The 26000-nt window shown below is 49.1% G+C and overlaps 1 protein-coding gene across 1 annotated transcript; it reads right to left on the reverse strand.

Annotated features, from left to right (window-relative positions):
- Positions 1-104: 104 nt before the first annotated feature.
- Positions 105-22880, reverse strand: TH (tyrosine hydroxylase). The gene is made up of 13 exons (XM_064163942.1): positions 22767-22880; positions 17817-18029; positions 13584-13758; positions 12712-12800; positions 12439-12506; positions 9397-9447; positions 8375-8520; positions 6727-6862; positions 6542-6611; positions 5819-5875; positions 5151-5246; positions 4887-5020; positions 105-1080 (listed from the first exon to the last, which is right to left on the reverse strand). Exons 1-13 carry the CDS (start codon positions 22854-22856, stop codon positions 921-923), a joined length of 1485 nt encoding a protein of 494 aa, XP_064020012.1. The 5' UTR covers positions 22857-22880; the 3' UTR covers positions 105-920.
- Positions 22881-26000: the final 3120 nt, after the last annotated feature.

Below are 26000 nucleotides of genomic sequence, written 5' to 3' on the forward strand. Positions count from 1 at the left end.
ATTCAGAACACCAGTGGGCCCACCCAAGTCTGCTGTAACCAATGAACTCAGGACACCAAGAGGCTGCCCAGGGTCACCAGCATGCAGGAATATCAATAGCTGTGAAGGATGGCAGAGGGACTCCTGAGCACTCTGGCTTGAAGGTGCCCACACTCTGGTCTGGGGTGGCCAGGGCTTGCTCTGTGGTGCCTGTGCTAGAGAGGATGCAGGTAGATCAGGGCTGCCAGACAGGCAACTCCTAGCTTAGGTCATTTTGCAGGCTCAGAAGCATTGATGCTTATTGCATCCTGGTGGGATGGTGCAGCTCTGGAGGCTGTGCCAAAGCATCCCCCAGTGCAACAAGCTGAGGGGGAGGCTGGGAGCCAAAATTTAAAACCTCAGAAGGGTTGGTTCAGGTAGAAAAGCTTCCAAAACAGCTCTGCATTTCCTAAATGTACAAGGCTGTGAGAGGCAAGGAGATGGTGGGGGCTGAGAGTCCTCATCAAGTTGCTGTAGCAGTTGCTTTGAGGGGGGGCTAACAAAGCAGATTAATTTACTCTCTCAAACTGCAAAAAATAGACTTTCTCTCTTTTTTAATAAAGAAGCTTTTCTCCTCTTCTCTTGCCCTCAGGAGCCTAGCAAGCAGGTCATGGCTCAACTTGGCAGCTTGGCCATGCTTTTGCTCTGTGCTAAGCCTCTTCCAGCAGTCAGCAGAAAAGCTACCCAAGAAGCCAGGAGGCCCTGGGCCCATCCCTCTGCTCTCCTTTGAGCTTGGCCCAACATACAGAAGTGGAAAGCTGATGGGGTCACGAGGTGACAGGCAGAGGTGCAAATGTTTGGAGAGGACAGGTAGGAGTCATCAGCTGGGAAGCGGGAGAGGGCAGAGTGGGTGGGTTTGGGGCTGCCAGGGCAGAGGGGATGGAAAGAGCCCAGCTCTGCTATTAACTGATGACACTGAGGGCATTAATCAGCGAGTGAAGCTCATCCCTTACGCTCTCCAGGGAGTGACAGATGGTCTGAGGGCTGTCCAGGAGCTCGATGCTGTGGGTGTAGGGCTCGTATTTCACCGAGAAGGGTCGCTTGATGTGTGCTGCGTAGTTCCTGCAAGGAAAGGGTGCAGAGGGCTTGGTACAAGAGGTGGGTCCTAAGCCTCCCATCCAGACTCATCACCATTTACCCAGCTCCAATCCAGACCCATCACCATTTACCCAGCTCTCACAGCAGGTTAGTGCCTCCCTTAGGCAGGGTTTCTAGGCTGGCACAAAAAGCTCTGATAACTCTCCTGGGCTACAGCAGTAGTTGAGGTCCTGCCTTTTCATAGAATCATAGCACCAACCAGGTTGGAAGAGACCTCCAAGCTCATCCAGTCCAACTTAGCACCCAGCCCTGTCCAAACAACCAGACCATGGCACTAAGTGCCTCAGCCAGGCTTGTCTTGAACACCTCCAGGCATAAGGACTCCACCACCTCCCTGGGCAGCCCATTCCAATGCCAATCACTCTCTCTGCCAACAACTTCCTCCTAACATCCAGCCTAGACCTCCCTTGGCACAACTTGAGACTGTGTCCCCTTGTTTTATTGCTGGCTGCCTGGGAGAAGAGATCAACCCCCACCTGGCTACAGCCTCCCTTCAGGTCGTTGTAGACAGCAATGAGGTATTACAGTATTGCTTTTCTAAAGCCTTTCTGACATTCATTTTTTTACCAATCTCTGCTTGGGGAAGGGGGAAGCAAGATACAAGATGTATTAAGGGTAGATTTGGCAGGCAGTGGCTCAGGTCTGGGCAAGGGGATGGGAATGGCACCTCCAGACCCACAAGTTTGAGCAAAGTTGTACTCTTGTACCCAAAGCAAGCTGCAGCCTAGGTCTTAGTGATGAGCCTGACCTTATCTGATACTTCTCAAGAGCAATCAATACCTTGTTGCTACCCTCCTCATGGAGAAGTACATGGCCAAGTGAGAAGAAGAAACCAAAAGTCAAGGGTAAGGCTTCCTCAAAGTTGCCCAACATTAAGGTTTGTACACTCGGAATCACAGAACTGTTTTGGCTGGAAGAGACCTTTAAGATTATCAACTCCAACCATTAATCCAGCAATTAAGCCAGGTCACCACTAAACCACATCCCTCAGCACAACACTTACACACTTTTGAAACCCCTTCAGGGATGGGGACTCCAGCACCATTTAGGATAGCCTGTTCCAGGGCTTCACAAACCTTTTGGGGATGAATTTTTTGCTGATAGCCAACCTAAGCCTCCTCTGGTGCAATTTATGGCTGCTTCTTCTTGTCCTGTTGCTGCACTTGCTAAGGCACAGGCTTGTTTTTTCCTAGTGATTGTGTAAATACAGAGCTGGGAATCCGTATTTAGATACTCACAGCTACAATCTCACTCTTGAAAAACCGGGGAAGATGAGGGGACAGACAGGACTAGCAACAGGCAGGCTCCTGGCCCCTCCTGAGACTTCACCCTTTCGCTCCTGAATTGCTTAGCTTAGGGTACCCTCTTGTGGCTGCTGCGGCTCTGCTCTAGCACAGAGCTGGGGAAGAAGAACATCCCTTTCTCGGGTAGAGATGCTCTTCTGCTGGAGCTGCACGCCGTGGGCCTGAATTCTTGGGGTTTGGGGAACCCAAGAAGAATGACAAAATCGTTTCAGTTGGAAAAGACCTTTAGGATCATTAAGTCAAACCATTCTCTAACTCTGCCAAGCTTGGTGCTAAACCCTTAGCACCACATCTGAGTCTTTAAAAACACCTCCAGGGACGAGAGGCTTCAACTGCCTCTCTGGGGAGCCTGTTCCAGACTTTGAGAACCCTTTCAGTGAAGAAGTTTCTTCTAATATGCAATATAAACAAACAGGGCCAAGGGCCAACGGTCAAAGCCACAGACTGGAGCTGTAAATAGACTCATAGGATCACTTCAACTGGAAAACTCCTCTAGGATTATCAAATCCAACCATTAACCCAGCACTGCCACATCCACCACTTAACCATGTGCCACACTTGCAGGGCAACAAAACAGTGCGAACAAAAAAGGTTTCTGCACTCTCACCTTGTCCACCTCCCAAAGAAAATAGCCCACCTCAACTCCCCCAGGCAAGACCCAGCTCCCCTCCCTTATCCAATGCCATCAGCCACGGTGACGATTCACTACACAGCTGCTAATAGCTAGAAACTTGCCCACCTACAGGAGTGCTCACTTGACACCTTTCTGAAGCATTTAAGTACCATACCAGTGCCTGGAAAGTGCACTGAGGGCATTGTGTCCACCCTAGAAAAGCGGTGGGAAGTTTTCCTTCTGGGAAAAGAGGCTTTTCCTGAAGAACAACCCTGATAATTAGGCAACTGCCAGTAATGCAAAAGGTGCAGATGTTTGAATGTTTTCATCTCATTCAGCAACATCTGTGTGGTCTCTGAGCTCTTTACAGAGGATCATTTACAGTGCTTGTCACTGTCAAGCCTCTCCAGCCTAAACTTGGCTGTGGTGTATTTTTCCTTTCTAAATGCAAGGAAATGACTCATTGGGCAACAGTTTGCTGGTTGTTTTTTGCTTGAAGCTGCCCAGTGCCTGTGAGAGAATGGGCTCCCCAGGTGCTTGCTGTTGAGCAGCTGGGCTCCAGGTTGTAGGAAGGGTGCAAGTGAGGGTAACAAAAGCAGCAGATGAAATACAGCAGCGCTCACCACGTGGTTTATATGAAATCCTCCACTTGCAGGAACTGCAAACTCATGTGCACTGTGTAATGCTTCACCTCATCTTGTCCCCTTCCTGAGCTAAGATGAAGTGGTATAGGCAAAGTTTTCCTCTGTCAGATGTTAAAGGACTGAGCTTTCCTCCAATGGGCAGTTCTGAGTATGGCCAAGGAAATGTTCATGGGTAGAGATGTCCCTCTACATCCTGTTTGCAATCTCATGGGATGGAGAAGCCCAGCTACACTGGCAGGATGCTGGCTGGGGCCTGTTAATCCATGTTAACCAGCCTAACAGGGACAAGTTCCTTAGTTTTTTGTTTCTTTGGGTTCTTTTTTTGACCCATAAGCAAATATGTTTTATGTATGAACTACTAATGATGCCTGAGGTTTGGCTTTTTTGCTGCTTGAATGACAACCAGCAGCTGCTCACAAAGACAAACATCTTTCTGCATCCTACATTCAGAGAATGCCACCTCTTTGAGCAACTTCTCACTCCTCTCCTGAAACTTTCACCCACAGAGCAAAATGCTACATGGTGCAGAAGCCCACGTTTGAAAAGGACACACACTGGAGAGATGCTCTCCTGAAGGACAGCTGGTACCCAGCCTATATCACTTGTCCCTTCAGCAACAAGGAGGCAGGAGGGTTCTGTTGAGTGGTTTGGGTCTCCAGTTTGTGGACCATGAGCCCTCTGCTACACTGCTTGGCCTCCCTTGGGAACTGGAGGCAGTCTGTAACTCCTCCCTATAAGAACCAGGAAGGTGGGCTAGACTTGTCTCTTCTCACTTCATCAGTCTTGTCTTGTCAGTGGAGTGCCTCCCACTCCATCCCACCCCTCCACTCAAGGTCTGGACCTATGCCCCTGAGTCCAGCATCTTTTTGGGAGGCTCTTGAATAGAATAGAACAGAATCAACCAGGTTGGAAGAGACCTCCAAGCTCATTCAGTCCAACCTATCACCCAGCCCTGTCCAATCAACTAGACCATGGCACTAAGTGCCTCATCCACTGCTTTTTTGAACATCATCTTGAGTGAATCCAAGGCACTGAAGTTGGACCCTGTAGGAACTAGAGAATTGATTTAGTTCAAGAGACTTGACAACGAGTTTCCAGAGTACTTCTGAGCCCTTGAACTGAAAGCAGGTGCAATGCCAAGCCCTATTCCAATATCTCATAGCTTTTTTTCCCTTCTATTTGAGTCTCTCTCTAACTACCCAGTCCTACCTCAGTTTATTTTTGGCATCACTGAAGCTCTCAGATACAAAATATACAGGCTGGTAGTTCTGGTCCTGGTAGGGCTGGACAGCAGCAGCATCAGGGTCAAAGTCCCGCACCTCTGGTTCATCTGACAAGGAGTGCTGTGGACACAGCAGAAAATTGCTGGTGTGAAACTGAAGGGATCAGTAAGCACATACATGACAGAGGTGGAGAAGAGATTGGGTTAAGTCTAGAGGTCTAGAGAGAGGGACAGGTTATGCTGGGACTTACTATGAGCTCCCCATAGGAAGACAGGAGCCCAGCTCCGTAGGCTTTGACTATCCCATTCTGTCTGCAGAGCCCAAACTCCACTGTAAACCAGTAAAGCTGTGAAAGGGGAAAGAAAAAAGGCTTAGGGGACACAGCACATCTTCATCTTCCTGTCACTTCTAAGCCCTTGCATCATAGCTAGGGTCTGGGGATCAGTTAAATGAACTGCTGTTGCACTTTGTCCCATCTTTTCTCACCCTGCACCCACTGCTGCCAGAGCAAACTGCTAAATCAACTTGCTGCCATGCCAGGGCAGAAGGAAAAGGTGTGCCTGGGTTGGCTGCCTGTGCCCAGCTGTGTGGAACTGCCATTTGGTGTCCTTGAAACAGGACAGGTCACCTTGGTGAGGGAAAGCCAAGGGAAGCAGATGTCATTTAATCCCATCCCCAAGAGTCCCAGCAGTGCTGTCATTGGAAATATGACTCTTGATGATACTCTGGTGCCTGAGGAAACTTGGTTAATGTGGAAGTGAGTGCTGCTCTTTAACCCATCCCTGCTCTGCACTCATTGTAGAACAGTAGAGCTGGGGCAGCTCAGGTGAGGGCTCTGCAGCAACCAGGCTGGACCAGTCCCCTCAATAACACACAGGTGCTACTGGTGAGGTCAAGGCTCCCAGACAGCAAACTTACCGTGGACAGTTTCTCAATTTCTTCATCAGTTGCTCCCAGAGAAGCCAGCCCAATGTCCTGGGAAGGGAAGGCAAGTGGCTAACATCAGGACAGGTTGGATCTGGGCCTTCATCGTTCTCAGAATAAAGGACTGGAAGTCCTTTGCTGTGAGGCCAGGCTGAGAGAGTTGGGCTTGCTCTGCCTGGAGAAGAGAAGGCTCCAGGGAGATTTCTCTGGTGGCCTTTCAGTGCTTAAAGGGACTGATAAGAAGGCTGGGGACAGCATTTTGTGCAGGGCCTGTTGTGACAGACCAGTGGATGATGGTTTAAAACTAAGAGAGTTCAAAGTGGAGAGAAGGAAGAAATGTTTTAGACTGAGGGTGGTGAGATCCTGGCCCAGGTTGCCCAGAGAGGTGGGAGATGCCCCATGCCTAGAACCCTTGCAGGTCAGGTTGTTTGGGACTCTGAGCAACCCACTGTAGTTGCAGATGTCCCTGTTGATGGCAGAGGGGTTGGTTTGCTGCTTTAAAGCTCTCTTCCAACCCAAACCATCCTATCATTCCATGACAAAAATGCTCTGCTGCAGGGTCTGATATTCTCACTCTGCGTGAGGGTTCTTCGCCTATCACCAGGGCTCCTGAGCATCGTGCTCACTGTAAATAAACCCTAGAGCAAGAAAGCTTTGGATGAGCTGGGGGTCACTTTGAGGTCCCACCTCATGGGAACTAGCAGACATCCACCTCACCTGAGAGAACTGGGCAAACGTCTTGTCCGCCAGCATCGGGACGTGCCCCAGCAGCTCGTGACAGCAATCCCTGCCGATGGCCCAGGGGAGAAGAGGAGAATGTGGTCAGCAGCAGGTGGAGTTTGCCCGTTAGGGAGAGAGGTTGCTCGCTGGCCAGGTGGCACGTCCAAGCAGGGGATACTCACGGCTCAGGGGAGTGCATGGGTGAGGAGGCATGGCGGATGTACTGCGTGCACTGGAAGACGCGGAAGGCCAGGCTGGCCAGGAAGTCCCGCGCCGACAGCAAGCCAGCCACCGGCCGCAGCTGGAAGCCAGTCCTCTCTGAAACAGGGCACACCAGAGAATCAGAGAATGTCAGGGGCTGGAAGGGACCCTGGAAGATCATCTGGTCCAGCCCCCCTGCAGGAGCAGGATCACCTAGAGCAGATCATGCTGGAATGCATCCAGACGGTTCTTGAGTATGTCCAGACTCCACAGCCTCCCTGGGCAGCCTGTTCCAGTGCTCTGTCACTCTCACAGTCAAAGAATTCCTCCTCAGGCTCACATGGAATCTCCTATGCCCCAACCTCCACCCGTTGCCCCTTGCCCTGTCACTGGGCATCACCTAGAAGAGGCTGCCTCCAGCCTCCTGGCACTCACACCTCACATGTTTATAAACGCTAATGAGCTCACCCCTTAGTCTCCTCCTCTCCAAGCTAAGAAGCCCCAGCGCCCTCAGGCTCTCCTCATAAGGAAGATGTTCGACTTCCTTAATCATTTTTCTGTGTGGGTGCATGGCCCACAGGCTGTGCTGCTGTCCCATGCTCCCAGGATGGGCAGAAAAGGCATCAGTGCTGCACACTGAAGGGCTTCTGCTGTGCCAAGCCAAAGTTTTTTGCACCTAGGAGGGGGCAACATCTATTCTTCAGGTGCTTACTGGGCAGTGTGGCTGGAGAGCTGCCTGGCAGAAAGGGATCTGGGGGCCATAATAGACAGGCAGCTGAATGTGAGCCAGCAGTGTGCACAGGTGGCCAAGAAGGCCAATGGCATCCTGGCTTGCATAAAACATGCTGTGGCCAGCAGGAATAGGGAGGTGACTGTCCCCTTGGACTTGGCTCTGGTGAGTGTTGTGTTCAGATTTGGGCACTGCAATACAAGAGAGATGTGGAGGTGCTGGAGCAGGTCCAAAGGAGGGCAACAAAGCTGGGGAAGGGCCTGGAGAATAAATCTTATGAGGAGTGACTGAGGGAGCTGGGGATGGTTAGCTTGGAAAAGTAGAGGCTGAGGGGAGACCTCATTGCTCTCTCCAACTACCTGAAGAGACCTTGTGGAGAGGCTGCTGCTGGGCTCTTCTCACAGCTAATTGGAGGTAGAACAAGGGGGAATGGCCTCAAGCTGAGACTGGGGAGGTTTAGACTGGACAATAGGAAAATGTTTTTCATGGCAAGTGTGGTCAGGCACTGGAATGAGCTGCCCAGGGAGGTGGTGGAGTCAGCCACTCTGGATGTGTTTAAGGGTCATTTGGATGTGGTGCTTGGGGATATGGTTTAAGATGAATCTTGTAGAGGAGGGCTGTAGGTTGGACTTGGTGATCCTGAGGGGCTTTTCCCACCTGGGTGTTTCTGTGATTCTCTGTTCTGTGACTATGGGCTTGACCTTCAGTTGCAATCCGCTGTGTAGCTGCAGTTCCTGCCACCCTAGGTCATCTCTGTCCTCTCTAGGCTCCATCACCTCTTCTCCCAAATCCCAGTTCACATGTTCCTCCTTTGGCTCAGGTTTGCCAGCTATAGCTGCCACTCCCGTGCTGGAGGCCTGGCAGACGCTGGGATAGGGGTGCCCCAGGCTTGTACCTACCTTTCAGGAAGCGGGAGACCTCCTCCAGCTGAGGGATGTTGTTCTCGTTGTAACCACAGAATTTCTCCAGGAGACTGAAAGCTTCAAGGTACTCCTTGCAGGCATGGGTGGGGTAGAGGCTCTTCAGGGTGCTGTACACCTCCTTCCTTCAGGATAAGAGGTGGCAGAAGTTCAGTGTCTGAGTGTGTCTAGACTTCCCCTGTCTTCTGCTTCAACACTATTCCTCTATGCTTCTTGTCCCTCTTCTTTTCATTTCCTTTCACCACCACTAAGCCTTTGTGCATGTTGCTAGGAGCGTGTAACACATTGACACACACCCAGGTGAGCCTGCAAAGTCAGCAGTGGTACCTACACAGACCTATTTCTGACCCTGAAGGTCAGAAGACTGTATAAATGCTATTAACTGGAATTAAAATATGCCCTCTCAGTTAGCTCCCAAAGTTGCACCAGGAAGGCAGTGAATATAACCAGGAGATGACCTCGGTTAGGAGCCTGTGCAGTCAGCTCTCATGAGCTGGCCTTGTTTTCAGAGACACTGCTGCTGCAGCACTCCTGGAAATACTCATGTTCAAAGGAAGTATTTTCCTGTGAGGCCAGTGAGGTACCATGCAGATGCTCCACTTGGCCTCATGCTTCTTTCTGCAGCTATAACTGCCCTTTGTTTGGAGGCTGTTTCTAAGCCAGGATATCTTAGAGAAGTAGGAGTCTGAATTATCTACCTCACCTTCTGGGGAGGCTCCTTAAGAGGGAATTTCTGGAGGCTGCAGCATGAAAGTACTCTCAGTGCAGCCCCACGAGAGGAAGAGATGGAGCATCACTGGTCTGGAAGTAACTTGCTCTGCCAAATGCAGGCCCTACCATAAAACACCGTGCAATGAGTTACCAGGTTTGATAACAAGCTATCAAGTAGGTTGCTTGCACTCCTGATAGTGTCCAAGAGATAACACCCTAACCACTTATGTTCTGATTCCCAACTTCTAGTAGCAAAGGCAGAAAAGGTCAGAGACTAAATGAGGGCTCACCAGGTTGCAATCTCCTCTGCTGTGTACTCTACATGCGGGATTGGGTCCCCACTGCAAGGCAAACACAGAGTTACTGACAGCAGCAGAGCACACACCAGGCTCCTCTCCCCTTGGACAGGGAACTCCTTTGGAGAAGCTCAGCATGACAGGGACCAATCTCCTTTAAAGCAAACAATGAAGGCAGTGAAGGGGAAAACAATCTGGGGGTCCTAGCTGATGGGAGGTTCATGAGCCAACAACGTGCTCTGGTGGCCAGGAGCGCCAGTGCCATTCTGGGGTGTATTAAAAGGGCTGTGGTTAGGAGGTGGAGAGAGGTTCTCCTGGGCCTCTACTCTGGTGAGGCTGCATCTGGACTGCTGTGTCCAATTCTGGGCCCTCCCAGTTCAAGGACATAGAACTGCTTGAGAGAGCCCATCACAGAGCCATAAAGATGATGAAGGGAATGGAACAGCTCTCTTGTGAGGAGAGCCTGAGAGAGCTGGAGCTCTGCAGCTTGGAGAACTGGAGATTGAGAGGTGACCTCATCAATGTTTATCATTATGTGCAAGGTGAGTGCCAGGAGGCAGGAGCCAGTCTCTGCTGGGTGATGCCCAATGACAGCACGAGGGGCAATGGGTGGAAACTGAGGCATAGGAAATTCCATGTAAACTTGAGGAGGGACTTTTTGACTGTGAGTGTGACAGAGCACTGGAACAGGCTGCCCAGGGGGGTTGTAGAGTCTCTCCCTGGAGACATTCAAAACCTGCCTGGATGTGTTCCTGTGTGGTCTAGTCTAGGTGATCCTGCTCTGGCAGTGTGATGATTTGGGTGAAGTAGACACCAGCATTGTTTCCTTTTCACAGCCTGTACTCTAGTTCTTCTCACCAAAATATTCAGGCTAGCTTCAAACTAGCACAGGCAGGGGGGTTGGACTGGATGAGCTTTTGAGATCCCTTCCAGCCCCTGGCATCCTGTGGTTCTGTGAATCGGATTGGTAGGATCTAGTCTTAGTATAGGGTCATTCATACAGGTGCCACAAGTCCATAGACAGAGAAAGGCACTGCCTTAGCCAGAGGCTGTAAATGAACAAGACACAAGCAGAAGCTTAGCAGGCACAACATTTTCCAGACAGAAAAGAAATGGATTTCACTGGGAAGAAAAAAAAAAAAAAAAAAGCAACTCTGTGTGAAAATAAATTAATTTCATGTGCCTGAACTTCAGGGGGCTGCTGGCTCCAAGAATGAATCAGCAGTTGGGAAATGAAAGCAGCTAATAAAGGAAAACTAAATACATTTGAACTGCAGAAAAAGAAGATATTGTCAGTAAGATTAAGGATGGCAAGAAAAGAAAACCTTAACGTTGACATAAGTGGGAGCTAAAGCAAACTGACAATTCTGCCTTTCCTGCATCATAATTGGCAATTGTATTTCCCAAATCCTTCTGTTCTGTACTGGAACAAATGAGATATTCACTTACTACAGCAATAAAGCATAGTTCCTCTCCATTAACAGCCTGAAGGGATGCTGCACTGTGGCTCAGAAAAGCCATCCTGCAGATGAGATGTGAGAGAAGACATCTCACATGAGGGCATCATCTTAGGACAGTGCTTCTTCCCGTGCCTCTCAGGAGTCTCTTGCTGGCTCAGTGACTCTTTGTACACTTAGTACATCAATGTCTATATTCTGGGCTTCAAATCTGCGTGGAACATGGAACCTAACAGAGCAGAAAGCCATGCTGGGATCACAGCAGTTGCAGAGGTAATTGAGAAGGTGACCCATATAATTTCCCTAGCCACAGCTGAAATCTACATTTCAAGCCCTGCTTGGGAAGGGAAATGCTGTAGTGGAAGACAGTGTTCCTGAATAGGATCTAGGAATTCTCCTGAATTCAAGAGATGTTGAGATGCTGGAATGTGTCCAGAGAAGGGCGACGAAGCTGGTGAGAAGCCTGGAGCACAGCCCTGTGAGGAGAGGCTGAGGGAGCTGGGGGTGTGCAGCCTGCAGAAGAGGAGGCTCAGGGCAGAGCTCATTGCTGTCTACAACTACCTGAAGGGAGGTTGTAGCCAGGTGGGGTTGAGCTCTTCTCCTAGGCAACCAGCAACAGAAGAAGGGGACACAGTCTCAAGTTGTGCCAAGGGAGGTCTAGGCTGGATGTTAGGAGGAAGTTCTTGCCAGAGAGAGTGATTGGCATTGGAATGGGCTGCCCAGGGAGGTGGTGGAGTCACTGTACCTGGAGGTGTTCAAGCAAAGCCTGATTGAGGCACTTAGTGCCATGGCCTGGTTGACTGGACAGGGCTGGGTGCTAGGTTGGACTGGATGAGCTTGGAGGTCTCTTCCAACCTGGTTGATTCTATGATTCTATGAATTATTTTCCAGCCCCAGAGCTCTGTCTGATGTTAGAGTGAAGGGTCTGAGAGCTATCTCTGCACCACTCAGAAAAGGAATATTAAGTAGGAGTGCAGGAGATAATCTTAAATCTCTGTAAGACAATGATAAAACCACTACAGGAATCTATTTAATTTACCAGAGAGAGTTAAGAGGCAAACCTTTTAATCTATAAATACCCTCATGGCAAAGAGAAAAATAGTAATCTGATAGCAGAATTCAGTCCAGCAGATGAAAGGCAGGTATGATCCATTGGGTGATAACTAAAGCTACCAAAGTTCAGTTTAGAAATAAACTCCACTCTGGTTTTTTCCCCTCACAGCCAGGATAATGAATCATTGGAACAGATTTCCTGGGCACCTTTTTCAAGTAATTGAGACACTGAAGTCGAAAGGAGATAACCATTCTAAAAGAGATGCCACATTTCAAAATGAAGTTTGAGGTCTGGTGGAATTCTGTGCGGCTTTTGTTATGCAGAAGGCTTTATTCTGGCTTTAACGAATCCTATTCATGAGCGCAGACATCCTTTAATTAAGAAGAGGAGGGAATACAGAGAGAGGAGAGGGACACAAAAAGGTTGAATAGGGAGACAAAACATCAAAGAAGCCTCATGCGGGTGGTACATTGACTTCCCAACAGGTTGCATTGACGTGGCAAGGATGTTAGGAAAGAGACTTACTGCTTATAGTGAAAAGCAATTTCTGCTATTGATTTCCTCCTCTGCCGATATACTTGGTCAGAGTAGCCCTGTGATGACAAAAAGGAGCAGAGACAGGATTTTTTAAACCAGCTCCTAAAATTTCTTACCCAACAAAGTTCAGCACTGCCTAGAGAAATTTCTCTCAGGGTGGGGATTGCATCACAGTTCCCCAACCGGCTGCACTAAGGTGTAATCCGGCTCCTTCCTTCTGAGGACTGCAGCACAAGGACATGTCCACGCAGATGAACTCACCGGGTGATCCAGATCCAAGTCAGGGTCAAACTTGGTGACCAAATGGTGGCATTTGTCCAGCTCACAAATTCTTCTGGGAAACCAGTGAACTGTCAGGAGAGAGAAAGTCACTGTGGAAAGTGAAGATGGAGCATTCCCTGCGGGGAAGGGGTTGTACTGGCTGTGGAAGTGAAGAGCACCTTTTGCTGAAAAGGGGTGGTGAGGTTAAAGGAGATACATCTGACCTGGCATAACAAATGCACACATACAACAAACAGCACAAGACTACACCTGTGCCTTCTGGGCAGCAGACCCACACACTCTTGTCCTGGACTCAGCTCTAAGTACATCTCGTGGTATCCCTGCCCATCTCTCAGCAGAGTATTGTGTGATAAAAGCCAGCAAGAAGATGAACATTTGATTCAGGATCCTGGACATCACATTAAAAGCTGTAGAGTGATTGCTGCAGATCTCTAGGGACATTTCACAATGAGACTCACCCTGTCTTCAGAGCAGGAGGGCATGAGGAGTGTCTGGTAGTTTAGTGCTAGATCTGCACAGAGTTCCAGACATGTAGTTAAGAAGGGACTTTATCATTTGAAACACTGGAGTAAGGCTGGAGAGTTCTGTAGGAGACATGTGAACAAAGCATGACATTTCATCTCCTGTTTCTCTCTTTTCCATGCAGAATTTGCTACAGCCTCTGGAGTCTGCTGAGAAATGGTCAAGGAGGGAAGTGGCTTTCATGATTCAGGTGTCCCAGAGGCAGTTTTTTCTGTTCTGCTCAAATTCAGCACACAGAAGCTCGTCATCTCTTCTGAGAATAACAAAGTCTCCACCCTGTCTCTACAACTCAGCCTCCCTACCAAAGCAAAACAGTTTGAGTTCCTTACATTTGTCTTCCTTAGTGGTCCTCACATCTTCTGCTACCCTCTTGATGGAGCTAATGAAAGTATTGAGATCAGAGCTGTGGACTTCACAGCGCACAAAGTACTCCAGTTCAGCGGTCCCTTCACGGGGCTTTCGGCTAAGCCTGGTCTCCAGGTGGTGAATTTTAGCTTCAAATGTCTTTGGGGACATGGAAAAGAAGAACAAAAACATTCAACAACACTAGAAGCACCTACTGGTACTTCCCAAAGATGCCTGCATGGATACATCTGAGAGGGATTCCCTCTTGCTTTCTTGGTTGTTTTTTTTGGGGGGGGAGTTGGGATTTTTTTGCTTGGTTGAGGTTTTTCAATCCATTTCTTCTTCCTCCCCCCTAGAATAAACACACCCATCCATTAGACACTTACCCATTAGTTCCACAGCTTTTCCTTCTGGACAACCAGTGGGGCTGCTCAACAACTGTCAGCAGAAGCCTTCCACAGTGGTAAAGATCATATCAAGAGGGGAATCTGATGTGGCAAAATGACACCCTCTCTGCCCCCTTTTCCTTTGATGTCCCACTAAGGGCTGGTTTTGTGCTGGTTGGGCTGGAAGGGCTTGGCCATGAGGGGGGGGGGGGGGGGGGGGTGGGCGCTGAGGCTCAGCGCTGTCCCTGGTGCTGCCCTGCGGGGCTGAGCTGCTCCCAGTGGCTGTCATGTCAGTATGGGACTCATCATCAAAAGTGCCACCATCTAGACTCACTACCTGCTTCTATGCTGTGCTCTGCTGAGACCCCTTCTGCAGTGCTGTGACCAGCTCTGGAGTCCTCAGCACAGCACAGACAAGGACCTGTTGGAGGAGGGCCAGAGGAGGCCACAGCAATACTCACAGAATCATAGAATCAGCCTGCTGGCAGAGCTGGAAGCCCTCTGCTGTGAGGCCAGGCTGAGACAGTTGAGCTTGTTCATGCTGGAGAAGAGAAGGCTCCAGGGAGAGACCTTTTTGTGGCCTTTCAGTGCTTACAGGGGCCAGTAAGGAGGGCAGTGTAGTGGCAGGAGTAGGAGTAACAGTTTCAGACTGAAGGAGGGTAAACTCTGAATAAGGAAGAAATTCTTCATTGTGAGGGAAGTGAAGCTCTGGAACAGGTTGCCCAGGGAAGCTGTGGATGAATTCTCAAGGGGTCACAGTCCCAAGTTTTGCCAGGGGAGATATAGGCTGAATGTTAGGAGGAAGCTCTCACCAGAGAGAGTGATTGGCATTGGAATGGGCTGCCCAGGGAGGTGGTGAAGTTGCCATCCCTGGTGGTGTTCAAGCAAAGCCTGGATGAGGCACTTAGTGCCATGGTCTAGTTGATTGGTCAGCACTGAGTGATAGGTTGGACTGGATGATCTTGGAAGTCTCTTCCAACCTGGTTGATTCTATGATTCTAAGGCCAGGCTGGATGAGACTTTGAGCAACCTCATCTTATGGAAGATGTCACTTTCCACAGCAGGAGGGTTGGAACTAAATGATCCTTATGGTCCCTTCCAACCCAAACTGTTCTACAATTCTATGACTCTTTAGCTCAGTGAAAACTTGCATTACAAGCAATGACTCAATCTTTCCAAAGTCTCTCCAGGATCTTTGGTAGAGGAAGGGACACGACTCCTTTTGTTAATCAGAGGCAGAAAGATGAGGAGGAACAGACACAATGCCACAGGTAAATTAAATTTAGGACTGTGGGTTTTTTTCTAATGTACCCACCAACTTCACTATTACATTGTCCCCTCAGCAATCAATACCTTTGCATTAATCTGACAGCCCTGATTGCATTACCTATGCTTTGGCTGCATGTAACACATACAGAAGAGCGAAACCAGCTTCCCTGCAGCCTAGTTCATGATGAGGCAAATGTCATTATGCCCATCTGCTTTCATATCTTGTACCTGCACTGCCAGAGGCATCTGGGAAATGAATCTTCCTCTGTTGTGCCTTGACATGCTTGTCTTTTTATTATATTTAAAGCTCTCTTTGTGACAAGCTCAAAGAGGTTTTTTTTTTTTTTCCCCTATCACTAGAACAAGTAAATTGCTCCAGGAAGGAAGAAACAAATAATTTTTGAACATAAACTGCTCCTACTTCTTGCTTGATGATTTACAAGTTGTTTATAGACTCAAAATGCAGTGTAACATAAAATCTACCGAGCACAAGGGCCTACAGTTCCATGTTTCATACCTGCTACTCAACCTGTTGCATTTGAAATGTTACACTGATGGGTTTTTCCCTTGCCTCTAAGGAGGAGACCCCAGCCATGGCAATGCCAAGGCTTTCATCTGATGAGTTTGTCTGAGAGATTCTTTTAGTCTTGAGAGAATAATGATACATGGCCCAGAAAGCAGCTTTTATTGCAACAGTCCTCTTAGAGGAGATGGTTTGTTGTTGCTGAAGACCTTAAACATTTATCATAAGGTTAGAAGAGAATTGTAGAAGCAAGCCTGTAGACAGGTCAAAGGAAGTGATTCCTTTGAGGGAGCTGGGATGTTTAGCCTAGAGAAGAGGAGGCTCAGGGGTGATCTCACTGCTGTCTACAACTGCCTGAAGGGAGGCTGTGGCCAGGTGGGGTTGGGCTCTTCTCCTAGGCAACCAGCAACAGAAGAAGGGGACACAGTCTCAAGTTGTGCCAGGGGAGGTCTAGGCTGGATGTTGTTAGGAAGTTCTTGCCAGAGAGAGTGATTGGCATTGGAATGGGCTGCCCAGGGAGGTGGTGGAGTCACCATCCCTGGAGGTCTTCAAGAAAAGACTGGATGAGGCACTTGGTGCCATGGTCTGGTTGACTGGATAGGGCTGGGGGGTAGGTTGGACTGGATGATTCTATGATTCTATGATTCTCTCTATCTGGGCTAAGGGAGAATGCAGCTAAAGTACCATGTCCTGTAGAAGGAACACTTTGATGTGCTGTTGCGGGTCGTGTGGAAAGCTGATTTGTGGATTAGCTGATTTGTGGGAAGATGATTTGAGGCCAGATGCATAATGTAGTGTGAAGAAAGTGAGAGAACAGGATTTGATCAGCCTTAAGTGATGGGATCAGAGACACTGGTATTGTCTACCAGCACCTAGTAGCAGGGTGTAAAGAAGACAGAGCCAGGCTCATCTGAAAAATATATACAAGAGGCAATGGGCACAAGCTGGAAGCAAAGACATTAAGAAGAGAAGGGAAAAAGCTTTTGACCAGGAAGGCAGTCAAACATTGCTCAAGGGTTCCAGGGAAACTGTCTTCTCTAGCTTGGTGACATTCAAAAAAGCAACAAGCACAGCCTCAAGCAACCTGCTGTGACTGGACCTGCTCTGAGCAGAAGGTTGGGCCAGAGGCTTCCAGAGGCCCCTTACAACTCACGTCACTGATTAAGAGGAACAAATTGTCCTCTCCCCTCGCTGCTGAAGTCAATGAAATTAAACTACTGTAGATAAAAGATATCTCAAAACATCACTTTTGAATCCTTCTGGATGAAAATGTCCTACATAAATATAAATGGTCACATTTTAATTACTCTTTAAACAGGCAGCACTTATCTCTGTCCTTCCATACATGGTACTGAGAGTCCACATAATGCAACACTAGATTGGTAGCTAGGGGGGAAAAGCTCAATTAGTTGCCAGTTTTCCTTTGTACGACAGCCATATACAGGGCACATCTCTGGAGGCAACCAACAGAACCTCTAACAAGTGAATCAAATTCATCTTTGAAGGAGGGAGGTCATTTAGAAATCAACAACACCAGTTTTACACCCAGGATGAAGTTGTACCTGTAACTCTGACCAAGGACCAGTGTGGCACTGTCATTTAGAGACTGCCAAAACCTTGACCCAGTAAGGTGAGTTTGGTCTGTAGCCATGCAGGGCACACATCTTGCTTTCAGTGTGGGATCAGAGCCTTGCCATGAGATTGAAATGTTGAGCAGTGGAGGGAGCTGTCAGACTACACTATGAACCACAAGGGTGTGGACTGTAGGTGTCTAACTATGTGGTTGGATCCAGTAATCAAGTAAAATTAAGCCCAGAGCTTAACAGCACTACCGGACTGAGGTATGGCTCATCCTTAGTGATGGAAAATAAGGGATGAGAAAAGCATGACTGTGGAGGCATCAGACAAGTAGCTGATAATTTGCAGTAGGCAGACCTAGTCTGAGTTTTCGTTAGTAGACTCAAATGGCATTTTTCATAGAAGAGCCACAAAACCTGTACTATGTTCCCTGAGCCCCATGCAACAGGTTAGCTACTCACCTCAAACACCTTAAGTGCACGGGACAGTGGTGAAGTCTTGGCTCCCTTGAGCATGAAGAAGAGGTTCAGCATGGCTCTCCCATCCTTTTCCTCAAAGACAATGGTCTCTGTAGACTCTGCAGCATCAGTGGCTGCTGCAGCAGCAGCAGCAGCCTCTCTTTCCTTCCTGGCATCTTCAATGAGGCTTTGACGTCTACCAATGAACCGTGGAGACTGAAGGCAGAAGAGAAATAAGTAACACTTCTGGTAGAGCTATAGAGGAGACCAGAAGCACCTCTGGTAGCTGCATGAGGTGTGGCAAACGTGTCTCAGCATAGGAAAGAGGGAAAGGTTGGACTAACATGCCTGAGTTTGTAGTAGTAATGAGGACTGAGGCTTTAAAATGGAACTTTAGGAATTGTGGAGCTGTAGGAAAAACCTGTGTGAAATATCCTTGTAGCTCAACTGGAGAGTGGGCCTCCCCCTCACCTTTCCCAGCAAGTTTTCGTTCTCCTTCAGAAAATAAACCCCAAACCCAATCCTATGCAGACTCCAGGCATTTGATGAACTCGAGTGAAGCGGGTTTGGATAACTATAAAGTAGTCTGAGAAAATAGAAGCTATGAGGGACAATTTAAATCAGGACATATGGACTGTCTGCAGGTGTAGGAGCAGGGCACCTTAGTTAAACCACTCCCAGGATCCAACACCACACTTTCCTCTGACATGAAGTGGATGCTCCCTCACTGAAGCATAATTGGAACCACATCCATCTATCCCAGAAAACACACCCCTCCCATTGATCTGGAGATTTACTTTGTCCCAACAAGCTCCTGCAGATTCCTGTGACTCGGAACTGCACCTTAAAATGCTCCAACTGCATGCCTGGAGTTGTGTTAGGTCACTCATAGTTATAGTGAGCTATAAATTACTTCAATGACTGCTTTTCTTCCCATAGATTCATAGAATGGGTTGGTCTGGAAAGGACCCTCAAGATCATCACAAGCAGCTCACACAGCAATGTATTTGGTTTGGGTCTTTTTATGACCAGTTTTCCAGTTGGAGGCAGCTCAGCTGGCTCAAATTTTCAGTGCTCAACACCCACACTTTGAGAACTTGCTAAAAGAAACCTGGGGCAGCACCACAGAATCATAGAATCAATCAGGGTGGGAAGTGACCATGAGGATCGTCTAGTTCCAACCCCCCTGCCATGCCCAGGGACACCCTACCCTAGAGCAGGCTACCCACAGCCTCAGCCAGCCTGGCCTTAAACACCTCCACTTCAAGGCAAGGTTGGACGTGGCACTTGGTGCCATGGTCTAGCCTTGAGCTCTGTGGTAAAGGGTTGGACTTGATGATCTGTGAGGTCTCTTCCAACCCTAATGATACTATGATACTATGATATGATACCTCCAGCCATGGGGCCTCAACCACCTCCCTGGGCAACCCATTCCAGGCTCTCACCACTCTCATGCTCAACAACTTCCTCCTCATGTCCAGTCTGAATCTCCCCATCTCCAGCTTTGTTCCATTCCACCTAGTCCTGTCACTCCCTGATAGCCTAAAAAGTCCCTTCCCAGCTTTTTTGTCAGCCCCCCTTCAGATACTGGAAGGCCACAGTATGGTCACCTTGGAGCCTCTTCTTCTCCATAGAAAGAGCAACACACAAAGCCATCCAGCTCCTGCATACAGAGTGGGACTGGCTGCAGTTTTCCCTTTGATTTCACTGCAAATACCTGGAAAAGACACAGATGCTAACCAAGCAGCACTTTCCCTACCTCAGGAACACCTGAGGAATATTTTCCTGTTATACAAAGACAGCTTGCTCAGCTACCAAATCCATTTTCTCATTGATTTTTCAAAGCCCACCTGAATATTCCCTGGGAACAGCCTTGTGGATTCTGTTAACACTGTAAAAGTGACATTTCAAATGCAGCCTGGAAAGCACAGCAGGCCTAGACGCCAGCCCACGCACTCCTATCCAGCCCTTTTTTAATCAAAACACCCCTCTGAAGTGATATTTGCTGAGCCTCAACCCCTTTATTCCTTTTTAAAAACACTTCCTGAGAAATAAGCCCACGCTGCTGCTTGCCTAAATCAATGGTTCCCCTGCCCAAAGAGAGAAGACAGCTAATAAATACCCTCAGCCATCAATTTAAAACCTTGTGAGCATGTGCTTGGCTTTCAGTGTGTTTTATATCACTGCTGTGTTTAAAGCTGAGCCCATGTTTGCTTTAAAGCACCTGCAATAAGCAGAGCAAACAGCCTTGTGCCAGCCACAGCAACCAGGCTCTGCAGCAGTCCCAAGCCAGGCGCTGTGTTGGCCGAGGGTGTTTTATCATTCTGTGCCCCAAGGTGCAGGATGTCCCCTTCCTCTTGGTGTTCAAGGCCAGATTGGATGAGGTTTTGAGCAAGCTGGTCTAGCAGAAGGTTGGAATTAGATGAACTTTAAGATTCCTTCCCCTCAAACCATTCTATGAATCTATGATCTTACTCCCGGGCTGGAGTGGAAGAGAGGAGGGAAGTTAGATCCCCACGTTGGGGCTGTAAATCAGCCTGACTGGCAGGAGTTTAAATAGTGAGAATTGGGTGAGTAGAGAGCCACACCAGGACAGGCAGCCTTTTCCACTCAGACTTGTGTGCTGGGACTGGGTGAACCCTGGCAGGCAGGAATGAAAGGTGCTGGTGCCTGTCAAAGAATCCTGGAAGATGCTTTCTTTGGAAGGCACCATTGGGTGCAGACCTAACTGCAGTGAGAACTTCCATTTGATTTGGAAAAGCATTTCTTTGCCTAACCAGGATCTGATACATTCCTTGACCTCTCAGAAAGGGTCAGTTTGCACCTCTCAGGAATGATTAGTTTAATTTTCCTCCTTTGAATTTGCTGTAGAGTGCCCAGCCCAGCAGAGCCATTAAAAATCCTGCATTCTGAGTTAAAGTGCTTTGCCTTTTTTCCTCCTAGCTCATTATTTGCAGCAAGCAGGAATGGTTGTAATTCTGTCTCACTCTCTCCAGCATGGGGACAGTAGGGGCCCACCCTTGCATCTCTGGGTGCTCCTTCCTGCCTGGCTTGCCTCCAGCTGCTGTCTCTTGCCCAGCTCTGCTTGTGTGCTCTGTCACCAGCTACAGTCCTGGCCTGTCTCATAAAAACTGTTAGCAGCAGAAAAACTAAATAGGCAACACAAGATCTTCCCAGAGTGTGAGCTTGATGTTTGGCTGTCTCAGCTGACACATGAAATACCTGTGGCTATAGATGTGTTCTAGGGTGCAAAGGTCTTTGCCCAGCCTGCTTTGCACATTTTCTCCTGCAGCAAGATAAGGTCCCCGGGGGTCAAGGGCAAACGACCACCTCAGACCTGCCAGAGCTGGTAAAGTGATGAGCAGGGGCTGGGTGGCTGATCATCCATGGTCACACTGACACCACACAAAGAGCCTTGTCTGGTAGAAACCAGCAAAACAAACGAGAGGGCTGGGGAGCTCTCCTGTGCTGGATGAGATTTTGTCCTGTTTTGGGTGAGATTTTGTTTTATTCATTTTTCTGAGAACTTCCATTCCAAGAAGGGATGCAAAGATGAGCTGAAATTTGATTTCTGCCTCAAGCTACAGGAACCACTCACCCCAAGCAGGTTGCCATGCTCCTGCCAGCACACCCAGTGAGCCCCTTTGCTCAGTAGCTCATTTCCCACCAAACACAAAGCAGCACCTCGGAGTGTGCAGTAACCAAACACTCTCCTCTTATTCAGACAGCAACAAGCAGTTTGAATACTGATTTGAGGAACAGCCTGGAAAATATCAGGTTTTCAAGAACCACTCAAGTGTTCTTTATTTTGTCATAATGAAAATGGTTGTGTGTGAGAGAAGAATTCCCTGATCTTCATTTATCAGAGAGCAAATTAATCTTCTTCTTTCCTAACAAACACATTCCACTCTCCAAGACACCTCTCGCTGTGCTGGCTGCTTTTACCGAGTCAGAGCATCACACAGTATCAAGGGGAGATGGGGTAAAAAAGGCACTGGGTGTAGGGGAAGGAAATGGGGAGCTCCACAAGTGTCCTGTTGGAATCACACTGTAGATGCCTGACAAATGCATTTGTTCCCTAACTCAGCTCAATCCCCAGGTTTCCTCCTGATGAGCATCCCAAGGAGGGGAGGGGGGGTCCTCTCTCAATGCACCACTCTCACCATTTGCTCTGGGTCCTCCACTGTCATCTATAGCCTGGTCACATTTCTGCCCTACAGGACTGTCCCATGACAGGGGTCTCCAGACTCCTCCTGCCTGCCCTGGTTAGGAGGTGAACTATTCCTGTCCCTACAGCCAGTCTAGCAGGTTGGCCAGACTTAGCTTTCTAAAGGCACTTGGCAGCTCAGCAGGAAGTTTTTCTCTCTATTCCCTGACACGTACAGATCTGGTGCATGCAGAAGCATTTCTCAGGCTGAACTCAGGGCTGAGACCACATCGAGAAGGACTGAGAACAGAAACGGGGGAAGGATGTGCTGGGAGGAAACAAAACTGTGGCTACAGCAGCAGGGAATAAACTGATCAATCTGCCTGTGTCTCGTGTGTTGTCTGAAGTAACAGCCACACTTGCTCACCATGCCAGAACAGGTGAAATCTCTGCAGGTCATTGTCTTGAATCCAAGAGAGCATTAGGATTTTCACACCACCTTTCACACTGGGGATTCCTGCTTTAGGTCTATGGGTCATTCACCTTGATTTTGGTTGGAGAGGGTGGAGGTTGCATTAGTTCAAGGTTCTATCCCCCTAAATGTTTGCATTTCACATGTACCAGTACGTAGAGAGAACCGTTCAGGTCATTTGCCTTTGCCAGCCAGCAGCCCAGGGGGACCCATGGCGGGAACTCCCACAAAGGCATTGTTGGTCCATCTATCCCTGCCTGCCCCTGCCTATAGCTAAGGGAGAGGCTGCAGTTTTTAGAGGGGAAGAGAAAGAAGTGGGGTAGGGTTTTCTTACCATGATGGCCTCCGCTTGCTTGGAGTCCAGCTCCGACACCGCCCTGCGGAAGCCTTTGGCTGCAGAGGTGGAGATGTTCGGGGTTGGCATCTTTGCTCTTCCACAAGGCTCTGCTCTCTGCCTTCCAGCTCCTTGCCAGCTTTTTATAGGGCAGGGCTGACGTCAAAGACTCTTTCAAATCTTCTCTCCCCCCACCACCTCTCCATCACCACCTCCCTCCTTTCTCCCCCTCAGGCTGAGAGGAGGAGGGGACGTGAAGGAGAGAAACGTTTCTGTCCCATTAAATCTAATCGCCACAAAGATTGCAGACACCCTGCCTTCCCAGACCAGACACTCCCCCCACCTGGTTGCCTGCACCTAAAAGATTTCTGCTCTGGATTTTTTTGTTTTGTTTTGTTTTTTGTTTCCTCCTCCTCCTCCTCCTTCTTGTTGGGAGTTTATTCTCGTGCCCTGTTTCAGTCCGACACGTTTGCTTTCCCAGTTTGGGAGTTGCATGGAAAGGATTTCAATCAGTAAACAGATGAAATAAAAAGAAGGAAGAGATCCAGCCCCCTCTAGCCCTTTTCCCCCTTGTTTGCCTTGTCATTGAGGCAGTAAAGGAAGAGGAAAATAACACGGATTCCCCCAAGGCAGCCACGGGACTGGATGCTGTTCTCACCCAGCTACTGCAAATGCTGTGCTCTCCCACCACCCCATGCCTAGGTTTGGCCACCTAAAGCTGACAGCAGGATGGCAGGATCGGGCCCCTTGATGCCTCAGAGAGGAAATAGCCTTTAGAGAAAATAACCTGGGACAGCCCTCTCCATCCTGTCTTTCCAAGGGCTTTCCTCTTGCAGTAATTCCTTAGAGAGCAAACGCCCGAGGACAGCCGGGGCTGTGACAGAGGATGGCAGCTCAGGACCCAGCTCAGGACTCTGCTTTGCTGGAACAGCACCAGGCCAAGTGGAGTTGAATAATGGTTGGACCTGATGAGCTCAAAGTCTTTTCCAGCCAAAAGGATTCTGTGAACAGTGGCCTTTTCCCCCTGGGGGACTCACAGTCACTCTTCCAGCCTGAGCAAGCACTGTGGGAATGCTTGCTCCTGCTTTCTGTGAGCCACCACTGCACTAGGGACAGGCCAGCAGCTGGCATGAATGCCTGTGACAGGGAAGCCACTGGTGCTTCACTGTTCAGCTATTGGAGAGCTCACAGCTGTGTCTACCACAGCATTGCTTTGGAAGATGTCTACTGAAGACACCTGGTGTCTTCAGGTGGTGGCTTGCCCTTCCTGTAATGGGACAGCTGTCTTTGTGTCAGGGTGCTGGCGACTTTTGCAGTGCCAAAAGCCCTGGGGCGTCAACATCTCATTGATATCCTCAAGGCTGAAAAGCTCTTGATGAACAGATAAACAATGCTAGCTCCACCAAGGCAGTTTGGGAAGTCCCAGGTGGCTAGAGGTTGGTAGAATCTGAAGCTGAAGTAAGCAGTTAGCAGCAGCAGGTTCAGTAACAAGCCAAAATTAACTGGAAGTCAAAGATCACATTGGGTGCTTCTGTGCTCCACAACATCCCTGGAGGTGTTCAAGGCCAGGTTGGATGAGGCCTTGAGAGACCTGTTCTAATGGGAGGTGTCCCTGTCTATGGCAGGGGGTTGGAGCTGGCTGAGCTTTGAGGTCTGTTCCAACCTAAACCATTCTATGATTCCATGTGAGGCTCCTGCCAAGACTGGGCCAGCTCCACTGGGATTTCATTTGGGAAGGCAAAAGGGACTCGGCCTGGAGGAGAGTTACAAGGGTGACATTTTGAATGTCCTTATCAAAGAAACTTTGAGCTCTACGTGAACTCTGGGGGCAGATGTGACTGAGTTGGAGGGCAGAAGGGCTCTGCAGCGGGACCTTGACCACCTGGACAGATGGGCAGAGTCCAATGGGATGGCATTCAACAGCTCCAAGTGCAGGGTGCTGCACTTTGGCCACAACAACCCCATGCAGAGATACAGGCTGGGGTCGGAGTGGCTGGAGAGCAGCCAGACAGAGAGGGATCTGGGGGTGCTGATTGATACCCACCTGAACATGAGCCAGCAGTGTGCCCAGGTGGCCAAGAGAGCCAGTGGCATCCTGGCCTGCATCAGGAATGGTGTGGTCAGCAGGAGCAGGGAGGTCATTCTGCCCCTGTACTCTGCACTGGTTAGACCACACCTTGAGTACTGTGTTCAGTTCTGGGCCCCCCAGTTTAGGAGGGACATTGAGATGCTTGAGCGTGTCCAGAGAAGGGCGACGAGGCTGGGGAGAGGCCTTGAGCACAGCCCTACGAGGAGAGGCTGAGGGAGCTGGGATTGTTTAGCCTGGAGAAGAGGAGGCTCAGGGGAGACCTCATTGCTGTCTACAACTACCTGAGGGGTGGTTGTGGCCAGGAGGAGGTTGCTCTCTGCTCTCAGGTGGCCAGCACCAGAAAGAGAGGACACAGCCTCAAGCTATGCCAGGGGAGATTTAGGCTTGAGGTGAGGAGAAAGTTCTTCACTGAGAGAGTCATTGGACACTGGAATGGGCTGCCCGGGGAGGTGGTGGAGTCACCGTCCCTGGAGCTGTTCAAGGCAGGATTGGATGTGGCACTTGGTGCCATGGTCTGGCCTTGAGCTCTGTGGTAAAGGGTTGGACTTGATGATCTGTGAGGTCTCTTCCAACCCTGATGATACTGTGAGACTGTGATACTGTGACACTGTGATACTGTGAACTCTTCTGGAAGAGAAAAAGCCTTTCACATTCCACAGAATTCCACAGCCCACAGAATATGGAATTTCAGCTTTCTGTTTTGTCTTGGGTTTTAGTTTTCTATTTCATTTTAGGACACATTTCAAATGATTTAATGAATTTAATCTCTTTTCCTTCATGCTCCTTTCTTACCTTAAAATCAGAAGGAGAAAGGACATGTTTAGACCTTGTATTGTTTGGTAACTGCCTTGAAGGCCTGGGCTGTATGAGGGGAAGTGTGGGCAGCAGGGTGAGGGAGGGGATTCTCCCTCCCCTCTCTGCTCTGCTGAGACCCCACCTGGAGTACTGCAGCCAGTTCTGGAGCCTCCATTACAGGAGGGCTGTGGAGATGCTGGAGTGTGTCCAGAGAAGGGCCAGAGGGATGCTCAGAGGGCTGCAGCAGCTCTGCTGTGAGCACAGCCTGTGGGGCCTCCTTCTCTGGAGCCTTTCAAGGCCTGTCTGGATGTGTTCTCTGTGCTCTGTGTTAGATAGCTTTGTCCTGCTCT

Source organism: Pogoniulus pusillus, chromosome 24 (assembly GCF_015220805.1).
Source record: "Pogoniulus pusillus isolate bPogPus1 chromosome 24, bPogPus1.pri, whole genome shotgun sequence".
Taxonomy (NCBI): domain Eukaryota; kingdom Metazoa; phylum Chordata; class Aves; order Piciformes; family Lybiidae; genus Pogoniulus; species Pogoniulus pusillus.